The sequence below is a fragment of the Scyliorhinus torazame genome, chromosome 10 (assembly GCF_047496885.1).
Source record: "Scyliorhinus torazame isolate Kashiwa2021f chromosome 10, sScyTor2.1, whole genome shotgun sequence".
Lineage (NCBI taxonomy): Eukaryota > Metazoa > Chordata > Chondrichthyes > Carcharhiniformes > Scyliorhinidae > Scyliorhinus > Scyliorhinus torazame.
Genome location: NC_092716.1, coordinates 123653544 through 123678815, shown reverse-complemented (window position 1 = coordinate 123678815; position 25272 = coordinate 123653544). Strand labels below are relative to the sequence as shown.

General features: G+C 49.2%; 1 protein-coding gene across 2 annotated transcripts in view; it reads right to left on the bottom strand.

The window, feature by feature from the left end:
• LOC140430903 (adhesion G protein-coupled receptor G3-like) overlaps positions 1–25272 on the bottom strand; it is a 380819-nt gene that overhangs the window by 219231 nt on the left and 136316 nt on the right. For both annotated transcript variants that reach the window (XM_072518691.1, XM_072518690.1), the window contains exon 6: positions 5442–5573. In XM_072518691.1, the coding sequence (XP_072374792.1) occupies positions 5442–5573 (132 nt within the window). The remainder of the gene's footprint in view (positions 1–5441; positions 5574–25272) is intronic.

The window sequence follows — 25272 nt, the reverse complement described above, 5'->3', positions numbered from 1 at the left end:
TGTTTGTTCTAGTTCTGAGCTTCCATCCTAGCTCCCTGAAAGCCTGCCTGACATCCTGGTCCCCTTCCCTACCTATGTCGTTAGTGCCAACGTGGACCACGACTTGGGGCTGCTCCCCCTCCACCCTAAGGACCTGGAAAACACGATCCGAGACATCACAGCTGTACTGCGAGAGGACAACTCAGAGGGCAGTGAGGCTATATGGGTAGAGATCAGGAATAAGAAGGGTGCAGTCACAATGTTGGGGGTTTACTACAGGCCTCCCAACAGCCAGCGGGAGATAGAGGAGCAGATAGGTAGACAGACTTTGGAAAAGAGTAAAAACAACAGGGTTGTGGTGATGGGAGACTTCAACTTCCCCAATATTGACTGGGACTCACTTAGTGCCAGGGGCTTAGACGGGGCGGAGTTTGTAAGGAGCATCCAGGAGGGCTTCTTAAAACAATATGTTGACAGTGCAACTAGGGAAGGGGCGGTACTGGACCTGGTATTGGGGAATGAGCCCGGCCAGGTGGTAGATGTTTCAGTAGGGGAGCATTTCGGTAACAGTGACCACAATTCAGTAAGTTTTAAAGTACTGGTGGACAAGGATAAGAGTGGTCCGAGGATGAATGTGCTAAATTGGGGGAAGGCTAATTATAACAATATTAGGCGGGAACTGAAGAACATAGATTGGGGGCGGATGTTTGAGGGCAAATCAACATCTGACATGTGGGAGGCTTTCAAGTGGCAGTTGAAGGGAATTCAGGACCGGCATGTTCCTGTGAGGAAGAAGGATAAATACGGCAATTTTCGGGAACCTTGGATGACGAAAGATATTGTAGGCCTCGTCAAAAAGAAATTTGTCAGGGCTAAAAGGCTGGGAACAGACGAAGCCTGCGTGGAATATAAGGAAAGTAGGAAGGAACTTAAGCAAGGAGTCAGGAGGGCTAGAAGGGGTCACGAAAAGTCATTGGCAAATAGGGTTAAGGAAAATCCCAAGGCTTTTTACATGTACATAAAAAGCAAGAGGGTGGCCAGGGAAAGGGTTGGCCCACTGAAGGATTGGCAAGGGAATCTATGTGTGGAGCCAGAGGAAATGGGCGAGGTACTAAATGAATACTTTGCATCAGTATTCACCAAAGAGAAGAAATTGGTAGATGTTGAGTCTGGAGAAGGGTGTGTCGATAGCCTGGGTCACATTGAGATCCAAAAAGAGGAGGTGTTGGGTGTCTTAAAAAATATTAAGGTAGATAAGTCCCCAGGGCCTGATGGGATCTACCCCAGAATACTGAAGGAGGCTGGAGAGGAAATTGCTGAGGCCTTGACAGAAATCTTTGGATCCTCGCTGTCTTCAGGGGATGTCCCGGAGGACTGGAGAATAGCCAATGTTATTCCTCTGTTTAAGAAGGGTAGCAAGGATAATCCAGGGAACTACAGGCCGGTGAGCCTTACTTCAGTGGTAGGGAAATTACTGGAGAGAATTCTTCGAGACAGGATCTACTCCCATTTGGAAGCAAATGGACGTATTAGTGAGAGGCAGCACGGTTTTGTGAAGGGGGGGTCGTGTCTCACTAACTTGATAGAGTTTTTCGAGGAGGTCACTAAGATGATTGATGCAGGTAGGGCAGTGGATGTTGTCTATATGGACTTCAGTAAGGCCTTCGACAAGGTCCCTCATGGTAGACTAGTACAAAAGGTGAAGTCACACGGGATCAGGGGCGAGCTGGCAAGGTGGATACAGAACTGGCTGGGCCATAGAAGGCAGAGAGTAGCAATGGAAGGATGCTTTTCTCATTGGAGGGCTGTGACCAGTGGTGTTCCACAGGGATCAGTGCTGGAACCTTTGCTCTTTGTAGTATATATAAATGATTTGGAGGAAAATGTAACTGGTCTGATTAGTACGTTTGCAGACGACACAAAGGTTGGTGGAATTGCGGATAGCGATGAGGACTGTCGGAGGATACAGCAGGATTTAGATTGTTTGGAGACTTGGGCGGAGAGATGGCAGATGGAGTTTAATCCGGACAAATGTGAGGTTATGCATTTTGGAAAGTCTAATGCAGGTAGGGAATATACAGTGAATGGTAGAACCCTCAAGAGTATTGAAAGTCAAAGAGATCTAGGAGTACAGGTCCACAGGTCATTGAAAGGGGCAACACAGGTGGAGAAGGTAGTCAAGAAGGCATATGGCATGCTTGCCTTCATTGGCCGGGCCATTGAGTATAAGAATTGGCAAGTCATGTTGCAGCTGTATAGAACCTTAGTTAGGCCACACTTGGAGTATAGTGTTCAATTCTGGTCGCCACACTACCAGAAGGATGTGGAGGCTTTAGAGAGGGTGCAGAAGAGATTTACCAGAATGTTGCCTGGTATGGAGGGCATTAGCTATGAGGAGCGGTTGAATAAACTCAGTTTGTTCTCACTGGAACGAAGGAGGTTGAGGGGAGACCTGATAGAGGTCTACAAAATTATGAGGGGCATAGACAGAGTGGATAGTCAGAGGCTTTTCCCCAGGGTAGAGGGGTCAATTACTAGGGGGCATAGGTTTAAGGTGAGAGGGGCAAGGTTTAGAATAGATGTACGAGGCAAGTTTTTTACGCAGAGGGTAGTGGGTGCCTGGAACTCGCTACCGGAGGAGGTGGTGGAAGCAGGGACGATAGTGACATTTAAGGGGCATCTTGACAAATACATGAATAGGATGGGAATAGAGGGATACGGACCCAGGAAGTGTAGAAGATTGTAGTTTAGTCGGGCAGCATGGTCGGCACGGGCTTGGAGGGCCGAAGGGCCTGTTCCTGTGCTGTACATTTCTTTGTTCTTTGTTTTTGTTGTTTGAAGCTCAGACTCCAGCTCATCAACTCTGAGCCGGAGCTCTTTGAGCAGACAACACTTACTGCAGATGTGGTCACTGCAGCTCTCAATGGGATCTGCCAGCTCCCACATCAAACAGCTCAAGCACATCACCTGACCAGCCATCACTAATTAATTAATTAGTTTAATTTACGTTTACGAGTTTAGCAGTTTTTTTTTTAAATTTGGGGCAGATTTGCTATCAACCAATCAGATCTCAGCTTCCCTCTGACGTCACTTTTGGGGGAAAAACTGGAAAACAGGAAGTTACCGTTAGGTTTTTATACTCACAGAGACTGCTCCTCCTCCTCTGAACGGCTCCCGAAATTAGGCCCGAAGAAAGAGAGAGAACAAAACAGTCGGGAAAAAGCACCTTCTCCCACTCTTCACCGAATTACCTCACTGCACCAAATTACCAAATTCTCACTCTGTCTGTGTCTCACTCACTCAGGCTGTGTCTCCTTGACCTGCACAATGTCATGAGGCTTACAATGACAAAGGATGAGAACCTCATTTTAATGGATTTAAATAAATTTTAATATAATTACCCAGCACCCCCCCACTGCCACTTGATTTCCCCTCACTGAATATTCAATCAAATGGAAACAAAATTTCACCTTTTGCCATGGTGAACCCGGGCCCCCAGAGCATTACTCTGAGTTTCTGGATCATTAGTCCAAGGATAATGCACTATGCCATTGCCTCCGGCAACTTTCTTGTAGCTTCACCACTCATATTCTCGGCCCCATCTAACTACCTTCTGTAGCACTCTACAGCTTAACCTTAGTCCCTAACTTTGTCCCCAGCAAAGCCAGTACTTTGCATCCCGCCCCCCCCCCCCCCCCCCCCCCCCCCCCCGCAAGTGCAGGCTCCATCTTTGTTTCCTCAAATCCGCAGCACACAGATTTGAGTGCATGTACAACAGCTCTGGTTGTATCACCTCAGGCCGGACCATGTCCAACAATATCAGCTCCTGCTATCCTCTTCAAAAGCCACACACTGATAATAAATGATCGTGGAGAGTCTGTTTTTCTTCCGCCTTCTTGAACCCATCATTCTGCTCCTCCATTCTCTCCTCAAAGAGCAAGAACCTCCTCATTATTAACATTTATTCAGCTGTCCTTCTGTTGCTTCCATCACTTCCCCTAGTCTGCTACCGCACCAAACTTTCACTAAGGTTCCTGCTGCTCGAGGTTGAAACTTGCATCTTTCTCTGGTTTACCTCTGACATCAGTCTATGTCCACAATAAGCTCTTATTACCTGTGAAACCCATCTCCTATCTCTCATATCTCTCATATTAAACGCCTATTAAACTGCTGACCATCCAACTTGCTGACCTCCATGTTACTGGCCATTCTGGAACATATTGCCAATCTACTATCCAAGCACAACTCTCTTCACTCTCTTCAATTCCTGACATGGCAAATCACATTATCCTCCTCCAATGCACTCCCACTGCCCAGCCCAGTCAGACTGTCCTTGTCTGATCCACTCTGACCTGTCTGTTCTTAGCCAGAGACTCTTCAAAATGGTTTCCTTTCTCATCCTAGCACCATTAGCTCAGAAATCTTCTGAAGATCTTGAATTTTCCCCTTCCTCTGCCTCATCTATGAGGCTCATATTACCAGCATCACCAGTCACCTTCGATTGAAGTTCCACATTTACATTCACAAGTTCTCCAACATTTCTCACCCCGTCCATTAACTATTTCCAGATTGCTTACCCATCATTCAGTCCAATATGAATTTTAATTTCCTCCAGTTGGCTAATGGAAAGACTGAAGCATTCACTTGCATCCCCCACTTCAAATTCCATATCCTCGCCTTCACTTCCATCTGTCATCTCAAGCTATCTTACAAGAAGAACCAGGCTGTTCCCCATCTTGGGAGGCCTATTTAACACCAAGATGAGCTTCCAACCCAATAATCTCCTCCATCACAAACAAGATCTACCTTCACCTGCATGAACCTTAACATCAGTCAGTCTGTTCCTGAAATCCTAATCCACGCCATTGTCATCATCTGATCCATCTGAGCCTGCACCAAGCCCATGTATCATCACCCACTGTGGCCACCCACATTGCCTTTTAATCTGGATCATACCCAACTGAAATGATTCAAATTCCTTTGTGGCCTCAGCCATCCTTGCCTCTGGAACTTACTCCAGCCACACATCTGCTCAATCTGACCTTCCCTAAACTACCTGGATGCAATTTTAACCTCATCCAATTCGTGAAAATCTGATGGGATCAGATTGCGGGTGGGATTCTCCGCCAGTGGGATACTCCGTTTTGACGACGCCCAGGGGTTTCCCGATGGCGTGAGGCTGCCCCACAATGGGAAACCCCATTTACCGGCTGGCGTGAACGGAGAATCCCGCCAGCGGGTCGGGGCAGGAACGGGGCACGGCGGGGCGGAGAATCCAGCCCCAGGTTCCCATTGTCCACCCCTGCCATTTTGCATTCCATTGAAGCTGTTGAGCCACCTAATTAGCACCTGTGCTGAAACGACCCAGTTGCAAGATGTTAGGCTCATTTAGAGGAACTCTGCCTCACCACTTCATCCCCAATGCAAACAAAAGCAATCAATTTGAGTTTCGACAGAATTACCTGAAGCTGTGTCGGCACTTTGTAGACAGCAAGGACAACATTGAATACAGAGAATAATCCTTTCCTCACTTCTTTGGGCACAGTGATCTCAACAGTTGGGTTGATTACTTCAATGGTCCGGTTTGTAGTTATCTATCAATGGTAAAAATGTATCATGATTGATCATAGCATTTTATTGTCCCAGAGATAATGGGGATAAGTTAGGAAGAGACGAAAGAGCTTGTGATACTTTTTAACAACAAATTTATAAATCACCTTGAATGTAGCAAAGCATCTCAAAGCACTTTACAAAATTTGATCAAAGAAAATTCGACACCAGGTCACCTAAGAAAGTATTGGGAGAGGTAATAAACATCTTTGCACAAATAAGTAGGTTTTATGAAACGCCTCAGAGGAGGAGAGGGAGGTAAGAGGTAGGCTCTTCATCCTGGCTGGCATACACCTACCGGGAGCTGGATTCTCCGCTTGCCATCGCCAAAATCGTGAAACATGATTGGGCGGAGAATAGCTTCCAATACCAAAATCGCGCTAGACGCCGGTTTGACACCAAATCAGGATGCTCCGGCACCCCCAAAATGGCGTAAATGCTGTGCTCGCCGCGCAGACTGAAAGTACAGTAGACACATCATTAGGGGGCCTGATGCCCAATGCTCCGGGGCCTTCGCGATTCACTGCCTCCATTGGGCCGATTTCCCGACGGCGTGGTTCACTTGTGCCCTCACAAATTGTGAACCTGGCGACCAGGCTTTTGAGCGAGAGAGCGGCGGAAGCGAGACACCGGCCCTTCTGGCTGTGGCGGGTCTGTCAAGGCCGAGGGAGGGGAGAGGGAGGGGGAGTCAGGCCGAGCAGCTGGGCGGCATGGAACCGGCATCCTGCTGAACACTCACTGACCGACCACCTACCCCAGCCACTGGTACTACACAGTGGCACCAGCCGTATGGGTGCGTCTCCCCCTCCGCACCCCCCTCACAACAGCGCCCCCACCCGTCGGCACAGAACACCCCGCCCAACCGAAAGCCACCCATCGGGGGACCACTCAGGGCCACACCCACGGCTGCCCCCAGTGAGGGCTATGCCCCCAGCCAACAGTGCCCCTGGTAGCAGTGACGGACACCAGGACCGGGGGTACTGGCGGATAACAGGCCAGGGGTGGGGGGGGATAACGATAAGGGGGTGAGGGGTAAGGATGAGGGGTGTGGGCATTTAAAATGGCCACCCGCGCAGATCGATGGGAAATTGGTCAACACAGAGACAGACTGAAGCTTGCAAATATACAAGGGCTGCAGCCCGGACCTTGCAGAAACTAACACAGGGAAAAGGCCGTTGAAAGGACATCCAGGGACAATGGGCTCCAGGCAGAAAGTAACAATATGTGGCAGACTTGGTGGCATCGGTTTCCTTATTTGGGAAGTCCTACGTGCCTCGGACACGAACGCCATGGCCGACTGGGACCCGCCCCGCCATCGAGGTGTCCACCACCAATTGGTTGAGATCGATCAGGGTGATCGAGCGCTGATCGGTCTATTGGACATCTAGCTAGGACTGCTCAAAAGTGCGCAAAACCTGCAACGGATATAAGGTCCCGCTCTCACGACCACCAATGACAACAACGGTGATACCTGCATCAGCCAAGGACAGGACCATCCATGCCATCCACAGAGGGACCAGAGCTGGACAGACCGACGACCAGCAACAGACAACCAGCACTGCCAGACAACAGATTCCAGATGAGGCCATATCTGCTCTGCATATGCCAGTCACCTGCAAGTTAAGTTGGTTTTTCATGCGTGTTAGTTTAGAGTCGAACCTGCATGTGTTGATTGACTAATATTGGATACACCTAATGTATGGAACTAGTATTATTGCATGCAGCCTCTGTGGTTATGTGTCCATCGTGTACGGGTTTGAGACACACTGTGGTTCAGAAGGTACAACAAATCTGGCGGCTCTGGTGCTATTCGGCTGGGAGTTACAATTGTTGCTCCAAAAGATCCCACAGGACAGTCTATGAAATTCCGCATTAGGTAGCCAATCGACCCATGTAATGGCCGGTGTCTCAAGTTCATCAAATCGTAATATAAAGGTCCCTATTCTTGAGGATTATTCACAGATCAAACATAAACCATAGGTGTGAACCCCGTATTGGACAAATCATCGGATTTCAGAAGTGTGTATTAAATGCATGCATACCTAACAAGGGACGAAAGGGTCAACCCGGCAGATTTGCACACAGCCTCTGAGGGATTAGGGCCGGAACACAGCCACAAGCCTTACCCGCTGTCCAATCGGCCCTCTACCCCCTTGCTCCAACATCAATATGGCAGCTCGGACAACAGGTAAAGATGTAGAGGCGTGGAAGACAGGAGCAGAGAGTCATCCCATATGGGAGAGGGTAGTATGGGGATATATCAAAGGGAGAGGTTGGCACATGTGGTCAGACTGTATCAGGCACCGAGACAGGCCCCGAGACGGTAGTGCACACTTGGTGGGAGGACATGAGCGCAGCACATGGGAAACATCCGCCGAACTATATGTAGCCACTTCATTGAGGAGAAGAGCCAACTCGCAACCCTAGCCAGGGCCAATGCCCGTAATGGACATCTCTGGCAGCCATCCGGGGGTGAGCCAATGAATGCAAAATGATGTCTTCCGGACTAAAGTAGCTCAGTCCCAACGCACCGACGATTCCCTCGGACAGATCCTGAAAGGCGATTCCCGGCCCCTTATGATATATGGGAGGACGAGCTGACCATACAGGATGGATTTGTTTAAAGGGTGGGAACGATGCGGTCCCTACCCAGGACATAACCAGCTCATATACCAATCCCATGACGGACACGGAGACCAGGGCATGGAGAACACCACGGACCACCATTATGCTGGTGCCCAGAACTAAAGAAAGATGTCAATACCACATTTAGGACTGCCTCATTTGCACCCAGAATATTCCCGATGGTGACGCCAGGAGGGGACATATAGGACATGCCCATCCTGTGGAGGGCCCCTGGACGAATCCCCATGTGGATTACATCGGCCCACCCCCACCATGCAGAAATGGATTTAAGGAGGTATTAGTTATCATTGACACCTTCACGAAGCAGTTCCGACCCGCAACGCAACTGCCCCACAACCACTCAAATGGCCCAGTCCCCCTATTGGACATGGGACCACGCCGGACGCTTGGTCAGAGTAGCTGAACGATTCGAGGACCAGGACACGTTTTGTGAGGGCCACGAAGAATCCAGCACAAGTTTGTCGAATAGAAAGAAATAACTTTGTTAATAATACATATATATACACAACAGCAGCAGTGCTCCCTTGCTGTTCACTCCTGTCTAGCTGGTTCCATACTGGCCAGCTCTATTTATACAGGGACTCTGCTAATGATTTATCCGCCCCCCTCATTGGGGGAGCTCATACTCCCTAAGGATTGTGGGATTGCCATTAGTCCCCAGCCAGTAATAAGCAGGCAGGTTATAACATCCCTCCACCCCACCCCCTCCCCCCCAAAGACCAAGGAATCCACCGAAGACCCTGGCAAAGGAGGGCCTCAGACTCGTTTTGCTGTAGGCTAGACACCATTTGCATGAGACGCTGGATCAAGCGGCGTGTAAGGAGACGGAGAACAGCGCTTTCGTGATTAACGCCGTAACGTTTGTACATCCACGGTCAGTGGGACCGAGGACTCCCCCTCTGAGGCGTCCTGTGTCTCCATCTCGGAGTCGGAGTCCACTGCCTCCATCATCTCGCCATCCCTACTTCCACGCGGTTCTGCAACGACCTGCGCAGGCTTTGAGTGCAGCGCCAGAGGAAGATCATGACAAAGGAGAGTACTTGCAGGCACGGAGATGGGGTGAAGTGTGTACACTTCAATGCAAGAAGCATCAGGAATAAGGTGGGTGAACTTAAGGCATGGATCGGTACTTGGGACTACAATGTGGTGGCCATCACGGAAACTTGGATAGAAGAGGGGCAGAAATGGTTGTTGGAGATTCCTGGTTATAGATGTTTCAATAAGATTAGGGAGGGTGGTAAAAGAGGTGGGGGGGGGGTGGCATTGTTAATTAGAGATAGTATAACAGCTGAAAGGGAGTTCGAAGAGGATCTGCCTACTGAGGTAGTAAGGGTTGAAGTCAGAAATAGGAAAGGAGCAGTCACCTTGTTGGGAGTTTTCTATAGGCCCCCAAATAGCAGCAGAGCTGTGGAGAAACAGATTGGGAAGCAGAGTTTGGAAAGGTGCAGAAGTCACAGGGTAGTAGTCATGGGTGACTTCAACTTCCCAAATATTGAGTGGAAACTCTTAAGATCAAATAGTTTGTGTCATGATATCCACATTAACATATCATGGTGCAAACACACATACATACTGATGGACAGATCAACGGACCAATCAACACACACGCAACATCACAACCAATCACCAGTGAGAGCACATGCACTATAAAACAGGGAGCACCACAGTTCCCGCCCATTCCAGCAGGAGATAGCTCGGAGCACAGAGCTCACAACGTGCCACTCAGACATACACCATGTGCTGAGTGCCTCTTTAAGATAGTGCAAGTGCTGGGTCCACAGGTTAACTGGTAAAGTACGAACCACAGCCAGAAGTATACAGTAGATGTTATCAAGAATAATAAAACAGAGTTGTACCATCTACAACCGTGTTGGTTCGTTTGTATAGCGGAACACCCAACACGACATAGTACCAGGATTGGAACCCAGCAACTGTGAGACCTACCTGCACATCTTCAGCGATACGCTATCCTGCGCCATGGACACCATCAGCCCGCCGCAGCCGCTCCAAATCGCTGGAAACCTCGGCGTCAACTGGAAGCTGTTTAAACAGCGCTTCCAGTTCTTCCTAGAAGCCACAGACAGGGAGACTGCACCGGACACCAGGAAGATCGCCCTCCTCCTCTCCACGGCAGGGCAACACCCCATCCACATCTACAACTCCCTGGCATTCGCGGAAGGCGAGGACAAGACGAAGTACAAGACGGTCCTTCTAAATTTGAGCAACACTTCAGCGTCAAAGTGAATGAGAGCTTCGAGAGGTACCTCTTTCAGCAGCGCCTGCAGGGTAAGGATGAGCCTTTTCAATCTTTTTTGGCACACCTCCGTATCCTCGCGCAGTCCTGCAGCTATGAGGCCACCTCCATGATTCGGGACCAGATAGTTTTTGGGGTCACCTCGGGCACCCTACGCCAGCAGCTCCTCAAAATAAAGAGCAGCTCAACCTGCCAACGCTCCCCAATTCCGCCAGCCTCGCAGGGATGTGCGGGCCATTCAGCCTCCATACACCGAGTCATGCCCTGACGACGTACAGACCGGTGATACCGACGACCGGGAAGCCTTCCGCGTTGCGATAATTGACAGAAATCGGATGTCCCCAAGTAGGACCCACCAGCCGATGCCAGTGCACAGCGTCAATCCGGGTGATGAATGGTGTGCCACCCAACGGTCAACCCGAATTCATCGCCCACCTACTAGGCTGGACTTATGAGCCTGTTTGCACATTGGACTCACTGAATTGTTATGCAACAATGTTAATGTGTTTCTCTTTATGTCGTTCCAGGAGTTCTCTTTCGATATTTGATGATAGCACTTGTTTTGTTTATGGTACAACCTCGTTGCTATGTTGCACCTGACACCTTCCTATGTATATAGTTTAGCCTCATGTACATGTTGTAGATATTGCACACACATATTCAGCTGCACTCAGTACACTCAGCTGCACTCAGTACTTTATTACCATATAGGCACATATTCTTGTGAAAAGGGGGGATGTCATGATATTCATATAAACATATCATGGTGCAATCACACACACACACACACACTGATGGACAGGTCGACGGACCAATCAACACACACGCAACATCACAGCCAATCACCAATGAGAGCACACGCACTATAAAACAGGGAACACCACAGTTCCCGCTCATTCCAGCAGGAGATAGCTCAGGGTACAGAGCTCACAGCGTGCCACTCAGACATACACCATGTGCTGAGTGCCTCTCTAAGATAGTGCAAGGGCTGGGTCCACAGGTTAACTGGTAAAGTACGAACCACAGCCAGAAGTATACAGTAGATGTTATCAAGAATAATAAAACAGAGTTGTACCATCTTCAACCGTGTTGGTTCATTTGTATAGCGGAACACCCAACACAACAGTTTGGATGGAGTGGTGTTTGTGCAGTGTGTCCAGGAAGCTTTTCTAACACAGTATGTAGATTGTCCGACCAGAGGGAGGCCATATTGGATTTGGTACTTGGTAATGAACCAGGGCAAATGATAGATTTGTTAGTGGGGGAGCATTTTGGAGATAGTGACCACAATTCTGTGACTTTCACTTTAGTAATGGAGAGGGATAGGTGCGTCCAACAGGGCAAGGTTTACAATTGGGGGAAGGGTAAATACGATGCTGTCAGACATGAACTGAAGTGCATAAGTTGGGAACATAGGCTGACAGGGAAGGACACAATTGAAATGTGGAACTTGTTCAAGGAACAGATACTACGTGTCCTTGGTATGTATGTCCCTGTCAGGCAGGGATGAGATGGTCGAGTGAGAGAACCATGGTTGACAAGAGAGGTTGAATGTCTTGTTAAGAGGAAGAAGGAGGCTTATGTAAGCCTGAGGAAACAAGGTTCAGACAGGGCGCTGGAGGGATACAAGATAGCCAGGAGGAAACTGAAGAAAGGGATGAGGAGAGCTAAGAGAGGGCATGAAAAATCTTTGGCGGGTAGGATCAAGGAAAACCCCAAGGCCTTTTACACATATGTGACAAATATGAGAATGACTAGAGCGAGGGTAGGTCCGATGAAGGACAGTAGCGGGAGCTTGTGTATTGAGTCTGAAGATATAGGAGAGGTCTTGAACGAGTACTTTCCTTCAGTATTTACGAATGAGAGGGGCCATATTGTTGGAGAAGGCAGTGTGAAAGGGCAGGCAGTCAGTGCAGGAATCCCCTGTGGTTGTCCCCCTCTCGAACAGGTATACCCCTTTGGATACTGTCGGGGGGGATAGCCTATCAGGGGAAAACAGCAGCAGCCAGAGCAGTGGCACCACGGCTGGCTCTGATGTTCAGAAGGGAGGGTCAAAGCGCAGAAGAGCAATAGTAACAGGGGACTCTATAGTCAGGGGCACAGATAGGCGCTTCTGTGGATGTGAAAGAGACTCCAGGATGGTATGTTGCCTCCCTGGTGCCAGGGTCCAGGATGTCTCCGAACGGGTAGAGGGCATCCTGAAGGGGGAGGGCAAACAGGCAGAGGTTGTTGTACATATTGGTACTAACGACATAGGCAGGAAGGGGCATGAGGTCCTGTAGCAGGAGTTCAGGGAGCTAGGCAGAAAGTTAAAAGACAGGACCTCGAGGGTTGTAATCTCGGGATTACTCCCTGTGCCGCGTGCCAGTGAGGCTAGAAATAGGAAAATAGAGCAGCTAAACACGTAGCTAAACAGCTGGTGTAGGAGGGAGGGTTTCCGTTATCTGGACCACTGGGAGCTCTTCCGGGGCAGGTGTGACCTATATAAGAAGGACGGGTTGCATCTAAACTGGAGAGGCATAAATATCCTGGCCGCGAGGTTTGCTAGTGTCACACAGGAGGGTTTAAACTAGTATGGCAGGGGGGTGGGCATGGGAGCAATAGGTCACAAGGTGAGAGCATTGAGGGAGAACTAGGGAATAGGGACAGTGGGGCTCTGAAGCAGAGCAGACAGGGAGAAGTTGCTGAACACAACGGGTCTGGTGGCCTGAAGTGCATATGTTTTAATGCCAGAAGTATTACGGGTAAGGCAGATGAACTTAGAGCTTGGATTAGTACTTGGAACTATGATGTTGTTGCCATTACAGAGACCTGGTTGAGGGAAGGGCAGGATTGGCAGCTAAACGTTCCAGGATTTAGATGTTTCAGGCGGGATAGAGGGGGTGTAAAAGGAGATGCGCTACTGGTTAGGGAGAATATCACAGCTGTACTGCGGGAGGACACCTCAGAGGGCAGTGAGGCTATATGGGTAGAGATCAGGAATAAGAAGGGTGCAGTCACAATAATGGGGGTTAACTACAGGCCTCCCAACAGCCAGCGGGAGAAAGAGGAGCAGATAGGTAGACAGATTTTGGAAAAGAGTAAAAACAACAGGGTTGTGGTGATGGGAGACTTCAACTTCCCCAATATTGGCTGGGACTCACTTAGTGCCAGGGGCTTAGACGGGGCGGAGTTTGTAAGGAGCATCCAGGAGGGCTTCTTAAAACAATATGTGGACAGTCCAACTAGGAAAGGGGCGGTACTGGACCTGGTATTGGGGAATGAGCCCGGCCAGGTGGTAGATGTTTCAGTAGGGGAGCATTTCGGGAACAGCAACCACAATTCAGTAAGTTTTAAAGTGCTGGTGGACAAGGATAAGAGTGGTCCTAGGATGAATGTGCTAAATTGGGGGAAGGCTAATTATAACAATATTAGGCGGGAACTGAAGAACATAGATTGGGGGCAATCTATGTTTGATAATGTTTGAGGGCAAATCAACATCTGACATGTGGGAGGCTTTCAAGTGTCAGTTGAAAGGAATTCAGGACCGGCATGTTCCTGTGAGGAAGAAGGATAAATACGGCAATTTTCGGGAACCTTGGATAACGAGAGATATTGTAGGCCTCGTCAAAAAGAAAAAGGAGGCATTTGTCAGGGCTAAAAGGCTGGGAACAGACGAAGCCTGTGTGGAATATAAGGAAAGTAGGAAGGAACTTAAGCAAGGAGTCAGGAGGGCTAGAAGGGGTCACGAAAAGTAATTGGCAAATAGGGTTAAGGAAAATACCAAGGCTTTTTACACGTACATAAAAAGCAAGAGGGTAGCCAGGGAAAGGGTTGGCCCACTGAAGGATAGGCAAGGGAATCTATGTGTGGAGCCAGAGGAAATGGGCGAGGTACTAAATGAATACTTTGCATCAGTATTCACCAAAGAGAAGAAATTGGTAGATGTTGAGTCTGGAGAAGGGTGTGTAGATAGCCTGGGTCACACTGAGATCCAAAAAGACGAGGTGTTGGGTGTCTCAAAAAATATTAAGGTAGATAAGTCCCCAGGGCCTGATGGGATCTACCCCAGAATACTGAAGGAGGCTGGAGAGGAAATTGCTGAGGCCTTGACAGAAATCTTTGGATCCTCACTGTCTTCAGGTGATGTCCCGGAGGACTGGAGAATAGCCAATGTTGTTCCTCTGTTTAAGAAGGGTAGCAAGGATAATCCAGGGGACTACAGGCCGGTGAGCCTTACTTCAGTGGTAGGGAAATTACTGAAGAGAATTCTTCGAGACAGGATCTACTCCCATTTGGAAGCAAATGGACGTATTAGTGAGAGGCAGCATGGTTTTGTGAAGGGGAGGTCGTGTCTCACTAACTTGATAGAGTTTTTCGAGGAGATTGATGCAGGTAAGATGATTGATGCAGGTAAGATGATTGATGCAGGTAGGGCAGTGGATGTTGTCTATATGGACTTCAGTAAGGCCTTTGACAAGGTCCCTCATGGTAGACTAGTACAAAAGGTGAAGTCACACGGGATCAGGGGTGAGATGGCAAGGTGGATACAGAACTGGCTAGGCCATAGAAGGCTGAGAGTAGCAATGGAAGGATGCTTTTCTAATTGGAGGGATGTGACCAGTGGTGTTCCACAGGGATCAGTGCTGGGACCTTTGCTCTTTGTAGTATATATAAATGATTTGGAGGAAAATGTAACTGGTCTGATTAGTAAGTTTGCAGACAACACAAAGGTTGGTGGAATTGCGGATAGCGATGAGGACTGTCAGAGGATACAGCAGGATTTAGATTGTTTGGAGACTTGGGCGGAGAGATGGCAGATGGAGTTTAATCCAGACAAATGTGAGGTAATGCATTTTGGAAGGTCTAATGCAGGTAGGGAATATACAGTGAATGGTAGAACCCTCAAGAGTATTGAAAGTCAAAGAGATCTAGGAGTACAGGTCCACAGGTCACTGAAAGGGGCAACACAGGTGGAGAAGGTAGTCAAGAAGGCATACGGCATGCTTGCCTTCATTGGCTGGGGCATTGAGTATAAGTATTCGCAAGCCATGTTGCAGCTGTACAGAACCTTAGTTAGGCCATACTTGGAGTATAGTGTTCAATTCTGGTCGCCACACTACCAGAAGGATGTGGAGGCTTTAGAGAGGGTGCAGAAGCGATTTACCAGAATGTTGCCTTGTATGGAGGGCATTAGCTATGAGGAGCGGTTGAATAAACTCGGTTTGTTCTCACTGGAACGAAGGAGGTTGAGGGGCGACCTGATAGAGGTCTACAAAATTATGAGGGGCATAGACAGAGTCGATAGTCAGGGGCTTTTCCCCGGGGTAGAGGGGTCAATTACTAGGGGGCATAGGTTTAAGGTGAGAGGGGCAAGGTTTAGAGTAGATGTACGAGGCAAGTTTTTTACGCAGAGGGTAGTGGGTGCCTGGAACTCGCTACCGGAGGAGGTGGTGGAAGCAGGGACGATAGTGACATTTAAGGGGCATCTTGACAAATACATGAATAGGATGGGAATAGAGGGATACGGACCCAGGAAGTGTAGAAGATTGTAGTTTAGTCGGGCAGCATGGTCGGCACGGGCTTGGAGGGTCGAAGGGCCTGTTCCTGTGCTGTACATTTCTTTGTTCTTTGTTCTTTGTTTGAAACAAAGCTCGAGGAGATACTTGTTAGGAAGGAAGATGTGTTGGGCATATTTAAAAACTTGATGATAGACAAATCCCCCGGGCCTGACAGGGTACATCCAAGGATTCTATGGGAAGCAAGAGATGAAATCGCAGAGCCGTTAGCAATGATCTTTTCGTCCTCACTGTCAACAGGAGTGGTACCAGGGGATTGGAGAGTGGCGAATGTCGTGCCCCTGTTCAAAAAAGGGAATAGGGATAACCCTGGGAAGTACAGGCCAGTTAGTCTTACTTCGGTGGTAGGCAAAGTAATGGAAAGGGTACTGAGGGATAAGATTTCTGAGCATCTGGAAAGACACTGCTTGAACATAGAACATAGAACGATACAGCGCAGTACAGGCCCTTCGGCCCACGATGTTGCACCGAAACAAAAGCCATCTAACCTACACTATGCCATTATCATCCACATGCTTATCCAATAAACTTTTAAATGCCCTCAATTTTGGTGAGTTCACTACTGTTGCAGGTAGGGCATTCCACGGCCTCACCACTCTTTGCGTAAAGAACCTGCCTCTGACCTCTGTCCTATATCTATTACCCCTCAGTTTAAAGCTATGTCCCCTCGTGCCAGCCATTTCCATCCGCGGGAGAAGGCTCTCACTGTCCACCCTATCTAACCCCCTGATCATTTTGTATGCCTCTATTAAGTCTCCTCTTAACCTTCTTCTCTCCAACGAAAACAACCTCAAGTCCATCAGCTTTTCCTCATAAGATCTTCCCTCCATACCAGGCAACATCCTGGTAAATCTCCTCTGCACCCGCTCCAAAGCCTCCACGTCCTTCCGATAATGCGGTGACCAGAACTGTACGCAATACTCCAAATGCGGCCGTACCAGAGTTTTGTACAGCTGCAACATGACCTCCTGACTCCGGAACTCAATCCCTCTACCAATAACGGCCAACACTCCATAGGCCTTCTTCACAACCCTATCAACCTGGGTGGCAACTTTCAGGGATCTATGTACATGGACACCTAGATCCCTCTGCTCATCCACACTTCCAAGAACTTTACCATTAACCAAATATTCGGCATTCCTGTTATTCCTTCCAAAGTGAATCACCTCACACTACATTAAACTCCATTTGCCACCTCTCAGCCCAGCTCTGCAGCTTATCTATGTCCCTCTGTAACCTGCTACATCCTTCCACACTGTCGACAACACCACCGACTTTAGTGTCGTCTGCAAATTTACTCACCCACCCTTCTGCGCCTTCCTCTAGGTCATTAATAAAAATGACAAACAGCAACGGCCCCAGAACAGATCCTTGTGGTACGCCACTTGTAACTGAACTCCATTCTGAACATTTCCCATCAACCACCACCCTCTGTCTTCTTTCAGCTAGCCAATTTCTGATCCACATCTCTAAATCACCCTCAATCACCAGCCTCCGTATTATCTGCAATAGCCTACCGTGGGGAACCTTATCAAACGCTTTACTTAAATCCATATACACCACATCAACTGCTCTACCCTCGTCTACCTGTTCAGTCACCTTCTCAAAGAACTCGCTAAGGTTTGTGAGGCATGACCTACCCTTCACAAAGCCATGCTGACTATCCCTGATCATATTATTCCTATCTAGGTGATTATAAATCTTGTCTCTTATAATCCCCTCCAAGATTTTACCCACTACAGACGAGAGGCTCACCGGTCTATAGTTGTCGGGGTTGTCTCTGCTCCCCTTTTTGAACAAAGGGACCACATTTGCTATCCTCCAGTCCTCTGGCACTATTCCTGTAGCCAATGATGACATAAAAATCAAAGCCAAAGGTCCAGCAATCTCTTCCCTGGCCTCCCAGAGTATCCTAGGATAAATCCCATCAGGCCCCGGGGACTTATCTATTTTCAGCCTGTCCAGAATTGCCAACACCTCTTCCCTACATACCTCAATGCCATCTATTCTAATATCCTGGGTCTCAGCATTCTCCTCCACAACATTCTATTTTTCCTGAGTGAATACTGACGAAAAATATTCATTTAGTATCTCGCCTATCTCTTCAGACTCCACACACAATTTCCCATCCCTGTCCTTGACTGGTCCTACTCTTACCCTAGTCATTTGCTTATTCCTGACATACCTATAGAAAGCTTTTGGGTTTTCCTTGATCCTACCTGCCAAATACTTCTCATGTCCCCTCCTTGCTCGTCTTAGCTCTCTCTTTAGATCCTTCCTCGCCCCAACTGAAACTCCACACCTCATCTTCACATCGGCCTCCTTCTTCCTCTTAACAAGAGATTCCACTTCTTTGGTAAACCACGGTTCCCTCGCTCTACGCCTTCCTCCCTGCCTGACCGGTACGTACTTATCAAGAACACGCAGTAGCTGATCCTTGAACAAGCTTCACTTATCCAGTGAGCCCAACACTTGCAGCCTACTTCTCCAACCTATCCCCCCCAAGTCACGTCTAATGGCATCATAATTGCCCTTCCCCCAGCTATAACTCTTGCCCTGCGGTGTATACTTATCCCTTTCCATCACTAACGTAAACATCACCGAATTGTGGTCACTGTCCCCAAAGTGCTCTCCTACCTCCAAATCCAACACCTGGCCTGGTTCATTACCCAAAACCAAATCCAACGTGGCCTCGCCTCTTGTTGGCCTGTCAACATATTGTGTCAGGAAACCCTCCTGCACACACTGTACAAAAAACGACCCATCTAATGTACTCAAACTATATCTTTTCCAGTCAATATTTGGAAAGTTAAAGTCTCCCATAATAACTACCCTGTTACTTCCGATTCGGGATAGTCAGCACCGATTTGTGAGGGGTAGGTCTTGCCTCACAAGTCTTATTGAATTCTTTGAGGAGGTGAACAAGCACGTGGATGAAGGTCAAGCAGTGGGTGTAGTGTACATGGATTTTAGTAAGGCATTTGATAAGTTCCCCATGGTAGGCTTATGCAGAAAGTAAGGAGGCATGGGATAGTGGGAAATTTGGCCAGATGGATAACGAACTGGCGATAGAAGTCAGAGAGTGGTGGTTGATGGGAAATATTCAGCCTGGAGCCCAGTTACCAGCGGCATACCGCAGGGGTCAGTTCTGGGTCCTCTGCTGTTTGTGATTTTCATTAATGACTTGGATGAGGGAGTTGAAGGGTGGGTCAGTAAATTTGCAGACGATACGAAAGTTGTTGGAGTTGTGGATAGTGAGGAGGGCTGTTGTCGTCTGCAAAGAAACATAGATAGGATGCAGAGCTGGGCCGAGAAGTGGCAGATGGAGTTTAACCCTGAAACGTGTGAGGTTGTCCATTTTGGAAGGACAAATATGAATGCGGAATACAGGGTTAACGATAGAATTCTTGGCAATGTGGAGGAGCAAAGAGATCTTGGGGTCTATGGTCATAGATCTTTGAAAGTTGCCACTCAAGTGGATAGAGCCTATGGTGTGCTCGCGTTCATTAACAGAGGGATTGAATTTAAGAGCCGTGAGGTGATGGTGCAGCTGTACAAAACCTTGGTAAGGCCACATTTGGAGTATTGTGTGCAGTTCTGGTTGCCTCATTTTAGGAAGAATATGGAAGCTTTGGAAAAGATGCAAAGGAGATTTACCAGGATGTTGCCTGGAATGGAGAGTAGGTCTTACGAGGAAAGGTTGAGGGTGCTAGGCCTTTTCTCATTAGAACGGAGAAGGATGAGGGGAGACTTGATAGAGATTTATAAGATGATCAGGAGAATAGATAGAGTAGGTAGTCAGAGACCTTTTCCCCGGGTAGAACAAACCATTACAAGGGGACATAAATTTAAGGTGAATGGTGGAAGATATAGGGGAGATGTCAGAGGTAGGTTCTTTACCAAGAGAATAGTGGGGGCATGGAATGCACTGCCTGTGGAAGTAGTTGATTCGGAAACATTAGGGACCTTCAAGCGGCTATTGTATAGGTACATGGATTACGGTAGAATGATGGTGTGTAGATTAATTTGTTCTTAATCTAGGACAAAAGTTCGGCACAATATCGTGGGCCGAAGGGCCTGTTCTGTGCTGTATTTTCTATGTTCTATGTTCTAATACCCTCATTGTGTCTGGTCTCTGCGGCTGTAGAAAGTGAGCTCCTTCTGGACCGAACGTGGTCGATATGCTGAAGACGACCCTGGGCTTGCACCGGGTAAGACATAGGGCCCGTTCAGCGAAACATAACACCAGGGACCCATTGAGCACCACCAGCAAAATTTCGAGCAAACACGGGGTCACAGGGTGTGAACTGCCGAATCGGCCGATGCCGAGAAAGGCCATGTCCCTGCCGTTCTTGAGTGCGGCGTACTTTAGCGACAATGTCCGGGAAAACCATGCTAAGGCGGGTGCGAAGTCTCCGGCCCATTAGGAGTTCCACAGGAGCTACCCTAGTCACCGCATGTGGAGTGGTCCTTTCTGAAAACAAAAAACGAGCCAGTCTTGTGTCCAAAGACCGGGAAAACTGTTTCTTTAGGCCCCATTTGAATGTCTCCGCCAATCCATTGGAAGCCGGGTGGTATGGAGCGGTGCGGATATGGTGTATGCCGTTCATCTTCACGAACCTCGCAAACTCCTCACTTGTGAAAGGAGTGCCGTTTTCCGTGACGAACATCTCGGGGAGGCCATGCGTACTGAAACACAAATGCATCTTCTCGATTGTTGCGCAGGACGTTGTGCCTACCATCTTATGCACCTCTAGCCATTTACACTGGGCATCGATTAATAAAAGGAACATGGATCCTTGAAAAGGGCCGGCGAAATCCGCATGCAAGCGCGCCCTGGCCATTCCAAGTGATGTGGGGGTGCGGCCGGCGGAAGCTTCTGATGCTCCTGGCAAATGGAGCAGTTATGGGCCACCTTCTCAATGTCGGTGTCAAGGCCTTCCCACCAGACATAACTCCAGGCCAATTTGGTCACACCCGGATGCCCATTGTGCAAGTCCTGTAGTATCGGATCCTGTCCTTTTTCCGGGACAATCACACCCGTCCCCCACAAGAGGATACCGTTTTCCACGCTAAATTCTGACAGCTTGGAGGAAAATGCCCGCAACTCGCCTGGGAGCTGTCTATGTTGCCCACCATACAGGACTATGTGTCAAACCTTTGATAGGACTGGCTCCATCTGGGTCCACTCACGGATCTGTGATGCCGTGACAGGCACGGAGTTCAAATAATTTTGGGTTGCAACCACCTCACCCGTGGGGGTTGGCATGGGGCCGGTAGACAAAGGCTATCGGCTCAGTGCATCGGCATTCGCTATCTGGGTCCCTGGTTTATGTTCCAGAGAAAACTCGTAGGCAGCGAGCAACAAATCCCAGCACTGGATCTGTGCAGAAGCAATGGGCGGTATTGGCTTTTCCTCTCGGAAAAGCCCCAGCAGAGGCTTATGATCAGTCACGATAGTGACGTAGCGGCCATACACATACTGGTGGAAGTGTTTCATCGCAAAGACCACTGCCAGGGCCTCCTTCTCGATCTGAACATAGAACATTGAGCATACAGTGCTCACAGTGCATACAGGAGGCCATTCGGGCCATCGAGTCTGCACCGACCCACTTAAGCCATTACTTCCACCCTATCCCCGTAACCCAATAACCCCTCCTAACCTTTTTTGTCACTAAAGGCAATTTATCATGGCCAACCTACCTAACCTACACATCTTTGGACTGTGGGAGGAAACTGGAGCACCCGGAGGAAACCCACGCAGCCACGGGAAGAAAGTGAAGACTCCACACAGACCAGCGGGGAATCGAACCTGGGACCCTGGCGCTGTGAAGCCACAATGCTAGCCACATGTGCTACCGTGCTGCCTGACCTAAAAAGTAAGTTTAAAGTGCGTACTTCTTTTCCGCTTTAGTCAATGTGCGGGAGACGAAAGCGTTCGGCTGCTCAGCACCGTTCTCCATCTTGTGAGACAGGATGGCCCCAATACCATATGGAGATGCATCACAAATGATGAGCAATGGCTTTCCAGTGGGTTAGTAACCCAGACGACGACAATTCCCGTTTTACCCGCCGGAAAGCGGTTTCTTGTGGCTAACTCCAAACCCAGGTGTGATTCTTCTTTCGCAGAATGTGCAATGGGGCCAGCGTAGTTACCAGATTGGGGGGGAACTTCCCGTAATAGTTTACAAGGCCAAGAAAAGAACGAAAATGCGAAGTGTCAATCGGGGCGGGGTCCTGTTGAATTGCGCACACCTTCTCTGCGGCAGGGTGCAAACTTTCACGGTCTACCCGATAACCTAGGCAGACCACTTCCATCGCCTGAAAGATGCACTTTGTACGACGTAAACGGACTCCAGCCTCTGAGAAGCGTCTAAGGACAGCCTTTAAATTTTCCAAATGTTTCTGCTCCGACATCCCTGTAATCAAAACGTTGGTCTAAGGAGACAGCGACATGCTGTCTCCTCTCAGGATGTAAACCTCTCACGATGCCCTCTATAGGGCGGCACAGAGCACCTTGGTTAGCACTGCTGTCTCATGGCACCAAGGTCCCAGGTTCGATCCAGGCCCCAGGTCACTGTCCGCGTGGAGTTTGCACATTCTCCCCGTGTCTGCGTGGGTTTCACCCCCATAACCCAAACAAATGTGCAGGGTAGGTGGATTGGCCATGCTAAATTGCCCCTGAATTGTAAAAAAAAAGAATTGAGTTACTCTAAATTTATTTTAAATAAAATATGCCCTCCATGACCCGTTGAAAGATAGCACAGGCAGAGGATACCCCAAAGGGCAACCGTGTATTTTCATACAGGCCCCTGTGTGTATTAATAGTTACATATGGCTGGGAGGCAGGGTCCAGCTCCAACTGTAGGTAGGATTGACTCATATCTAATTTTGTTAACAAGAGTCCGCCTGTAAGCTTCGCGTAGAGATCATTCGATGCGGGGCGTTGGATATCGGTCGAGCGGGGAAGCCGTATTCACTGTAAGTTTATAGTCGCCGCACAAGCAAACTGTGGCATCTGGCTTCATTACACAGTCAGTGAAATGGACGGGCCTGATAATACCGAAGGCCTCCAAACGAGTGAGCTCCCCTTCTACCTTCTCGAGCAAGGCGTAAGGCACAGGGCGCACCCAGATATAGCGCGGCGTGGCTCCTGGCTTGACCTCGATAAGCGCTACAGCCCCTTTTATCTGCCCCAAACCAGGCTGGAATACATCTGGGTACCATCCTAGTACCTCCGTCAACCCTCCCGAACCTGTTTGGAGGATGTGCTGCCACTGCAGCCGCAAATGGCGCAACCAGTCCCGACCTAACAGACTGGGCCCATGGCCGTGCATCACGATAAGTGGGAAATGCCCCTCCTGGCGTCCATAGGCAACAGGGGTCATCCTAGTTCCAGCAATGTCCAATGGTGTAGGTGGCCAACCTGGCCAGTGTGTCGGTTAATGTAAAGGTCTGTATACCCTGCTTGATGTTTTGGAATGCCCTCTGGGCGATCACGGAGACCTCTGCTCCAGTGTCCAACTCCATCTCAAGCGGGTGACCATTGACCCGTACTGTCACCTTAATGGGGGCCACACTGCGAGCTGTCACACAATGCAGCTGCAGGCAGTCATCCTCCGTCTCCATGCCCTCGGGAGTAGTTGCCGCAGGTTCATCCAAATGGAAGGTACGGCCCCTGGGCAGGCCCCAGTTTCTGTCGGAACGACGGCATCTCTGGCGCCCCCAGGGCCGGCGTCCGTGACGGGGTCGGCGCCCACAATCCGACACTGACATGGCTCCTCATCCATTGGTTCTGGAGAAGGCTCCCTTCCGGCAAGAATGTCCGCCGGCCACTGGCGTCGATCCGGACGCCGCCCCGCCCAAGGTACCGCAGGGGTGCGGGGAGACACTTTTGGACAGAAGGGGTTGCGCCCAAGGCGTGCACCTCCATTCCCTGTAGCTCCTGCACTCCTCCTTCTGCGCTCTCTCGGGACAATACTATCTGAATGGCCTGTTGAAAAGTCAATGTTGGCTCAGCGAACAACTTTCTCTGGGTGGCATTGTTAATACCGCAAACCAAATGGTCGCACAATATTTCTGACAAAGTCTCACCACAGCCACAGTACTCCGCAATCCTGCGTAGCCTGGATAGAAAGTCAGCAAGGGATTCTCCTGGGGTCCTCTCAGCGGTATTAAACCGGTAACGCTGGACTATCGTGGACGGGGTTGGGTTAAAATGTTGCCCCACTAAGGTCACAAGTTCATCACGAAGCAGTTCCGACCTGTAATGCAACTGCCCCACAACCACTGAAACGGCCCAGTCCCCCTATTGGACATGGGACCACGCCGCACGGTTGGTCAGAGTAGCCGAATGATTCGAGGACCTGGACACGTTTTGTGAGAGCCACAAAGAATCCTGCACGAGTTTGTCGAATGGAAAGAAATAACATTTATTTATAATTACATATATAGATACAACAGCAGCAGTACCTCTCTTGCTGCTCACTCCTCTCCAGCTGGTTCTATACTGGCCGGCTCCATTTATGCAGGGACTCTGCTAATGATTTCTCCGTCCCCCTCATTGGGGAAGGTCATACTCCCTAAGGATTGTGGGATTGCCATTAGTCCCCAGCCAGTGATAAGCAGGCACGTTATAACAACACGGTAATCCTGAAGCCAATGAGCGTAAGCAACTAGTAGACGCGGGTCTGCCAACCAGGGGAGGTAGATATTCCATGGATGAACCTCCCATGGGGGTATTACAAGAACAAATGCAGAGCGCAGTGTTCTGAGGTGTGTGGAGCACAAACATTCTGAGGAGTCCAGATGATGACAATCGAACATCTCCCAATAAGTATGGCACATAATTTCCTGATGGAACCTGCCCCATCATCTGTGCTCCACGCATGCTAGTCTTTGTTGTTTGTTCGTTGTTTCACCCTTGTCTCCCCATCCTTTCTTCTTCTTCGCTCTGCATGCTATCTGCAATTCAAACTGTCCCTCGCCTCTCACTGATCAGACTCTGAGAGCACTTTCATCATCAGCACTCACGCTGAGCTGTCTTTCCCCCACGGATAACAGACTACCAACCCATACCACCCCGCAGCCCCCCCCCCCCCCCCCGCCGATCTGGCTCCGATCTTCACTGTCGCTGTGCGTGGGGATCACCACACCTTCCACAAAATAGGGGGTGGTACCTCACCAATCACACATCCTTGCCCTGTCATTTGTCCTTGGGCACCC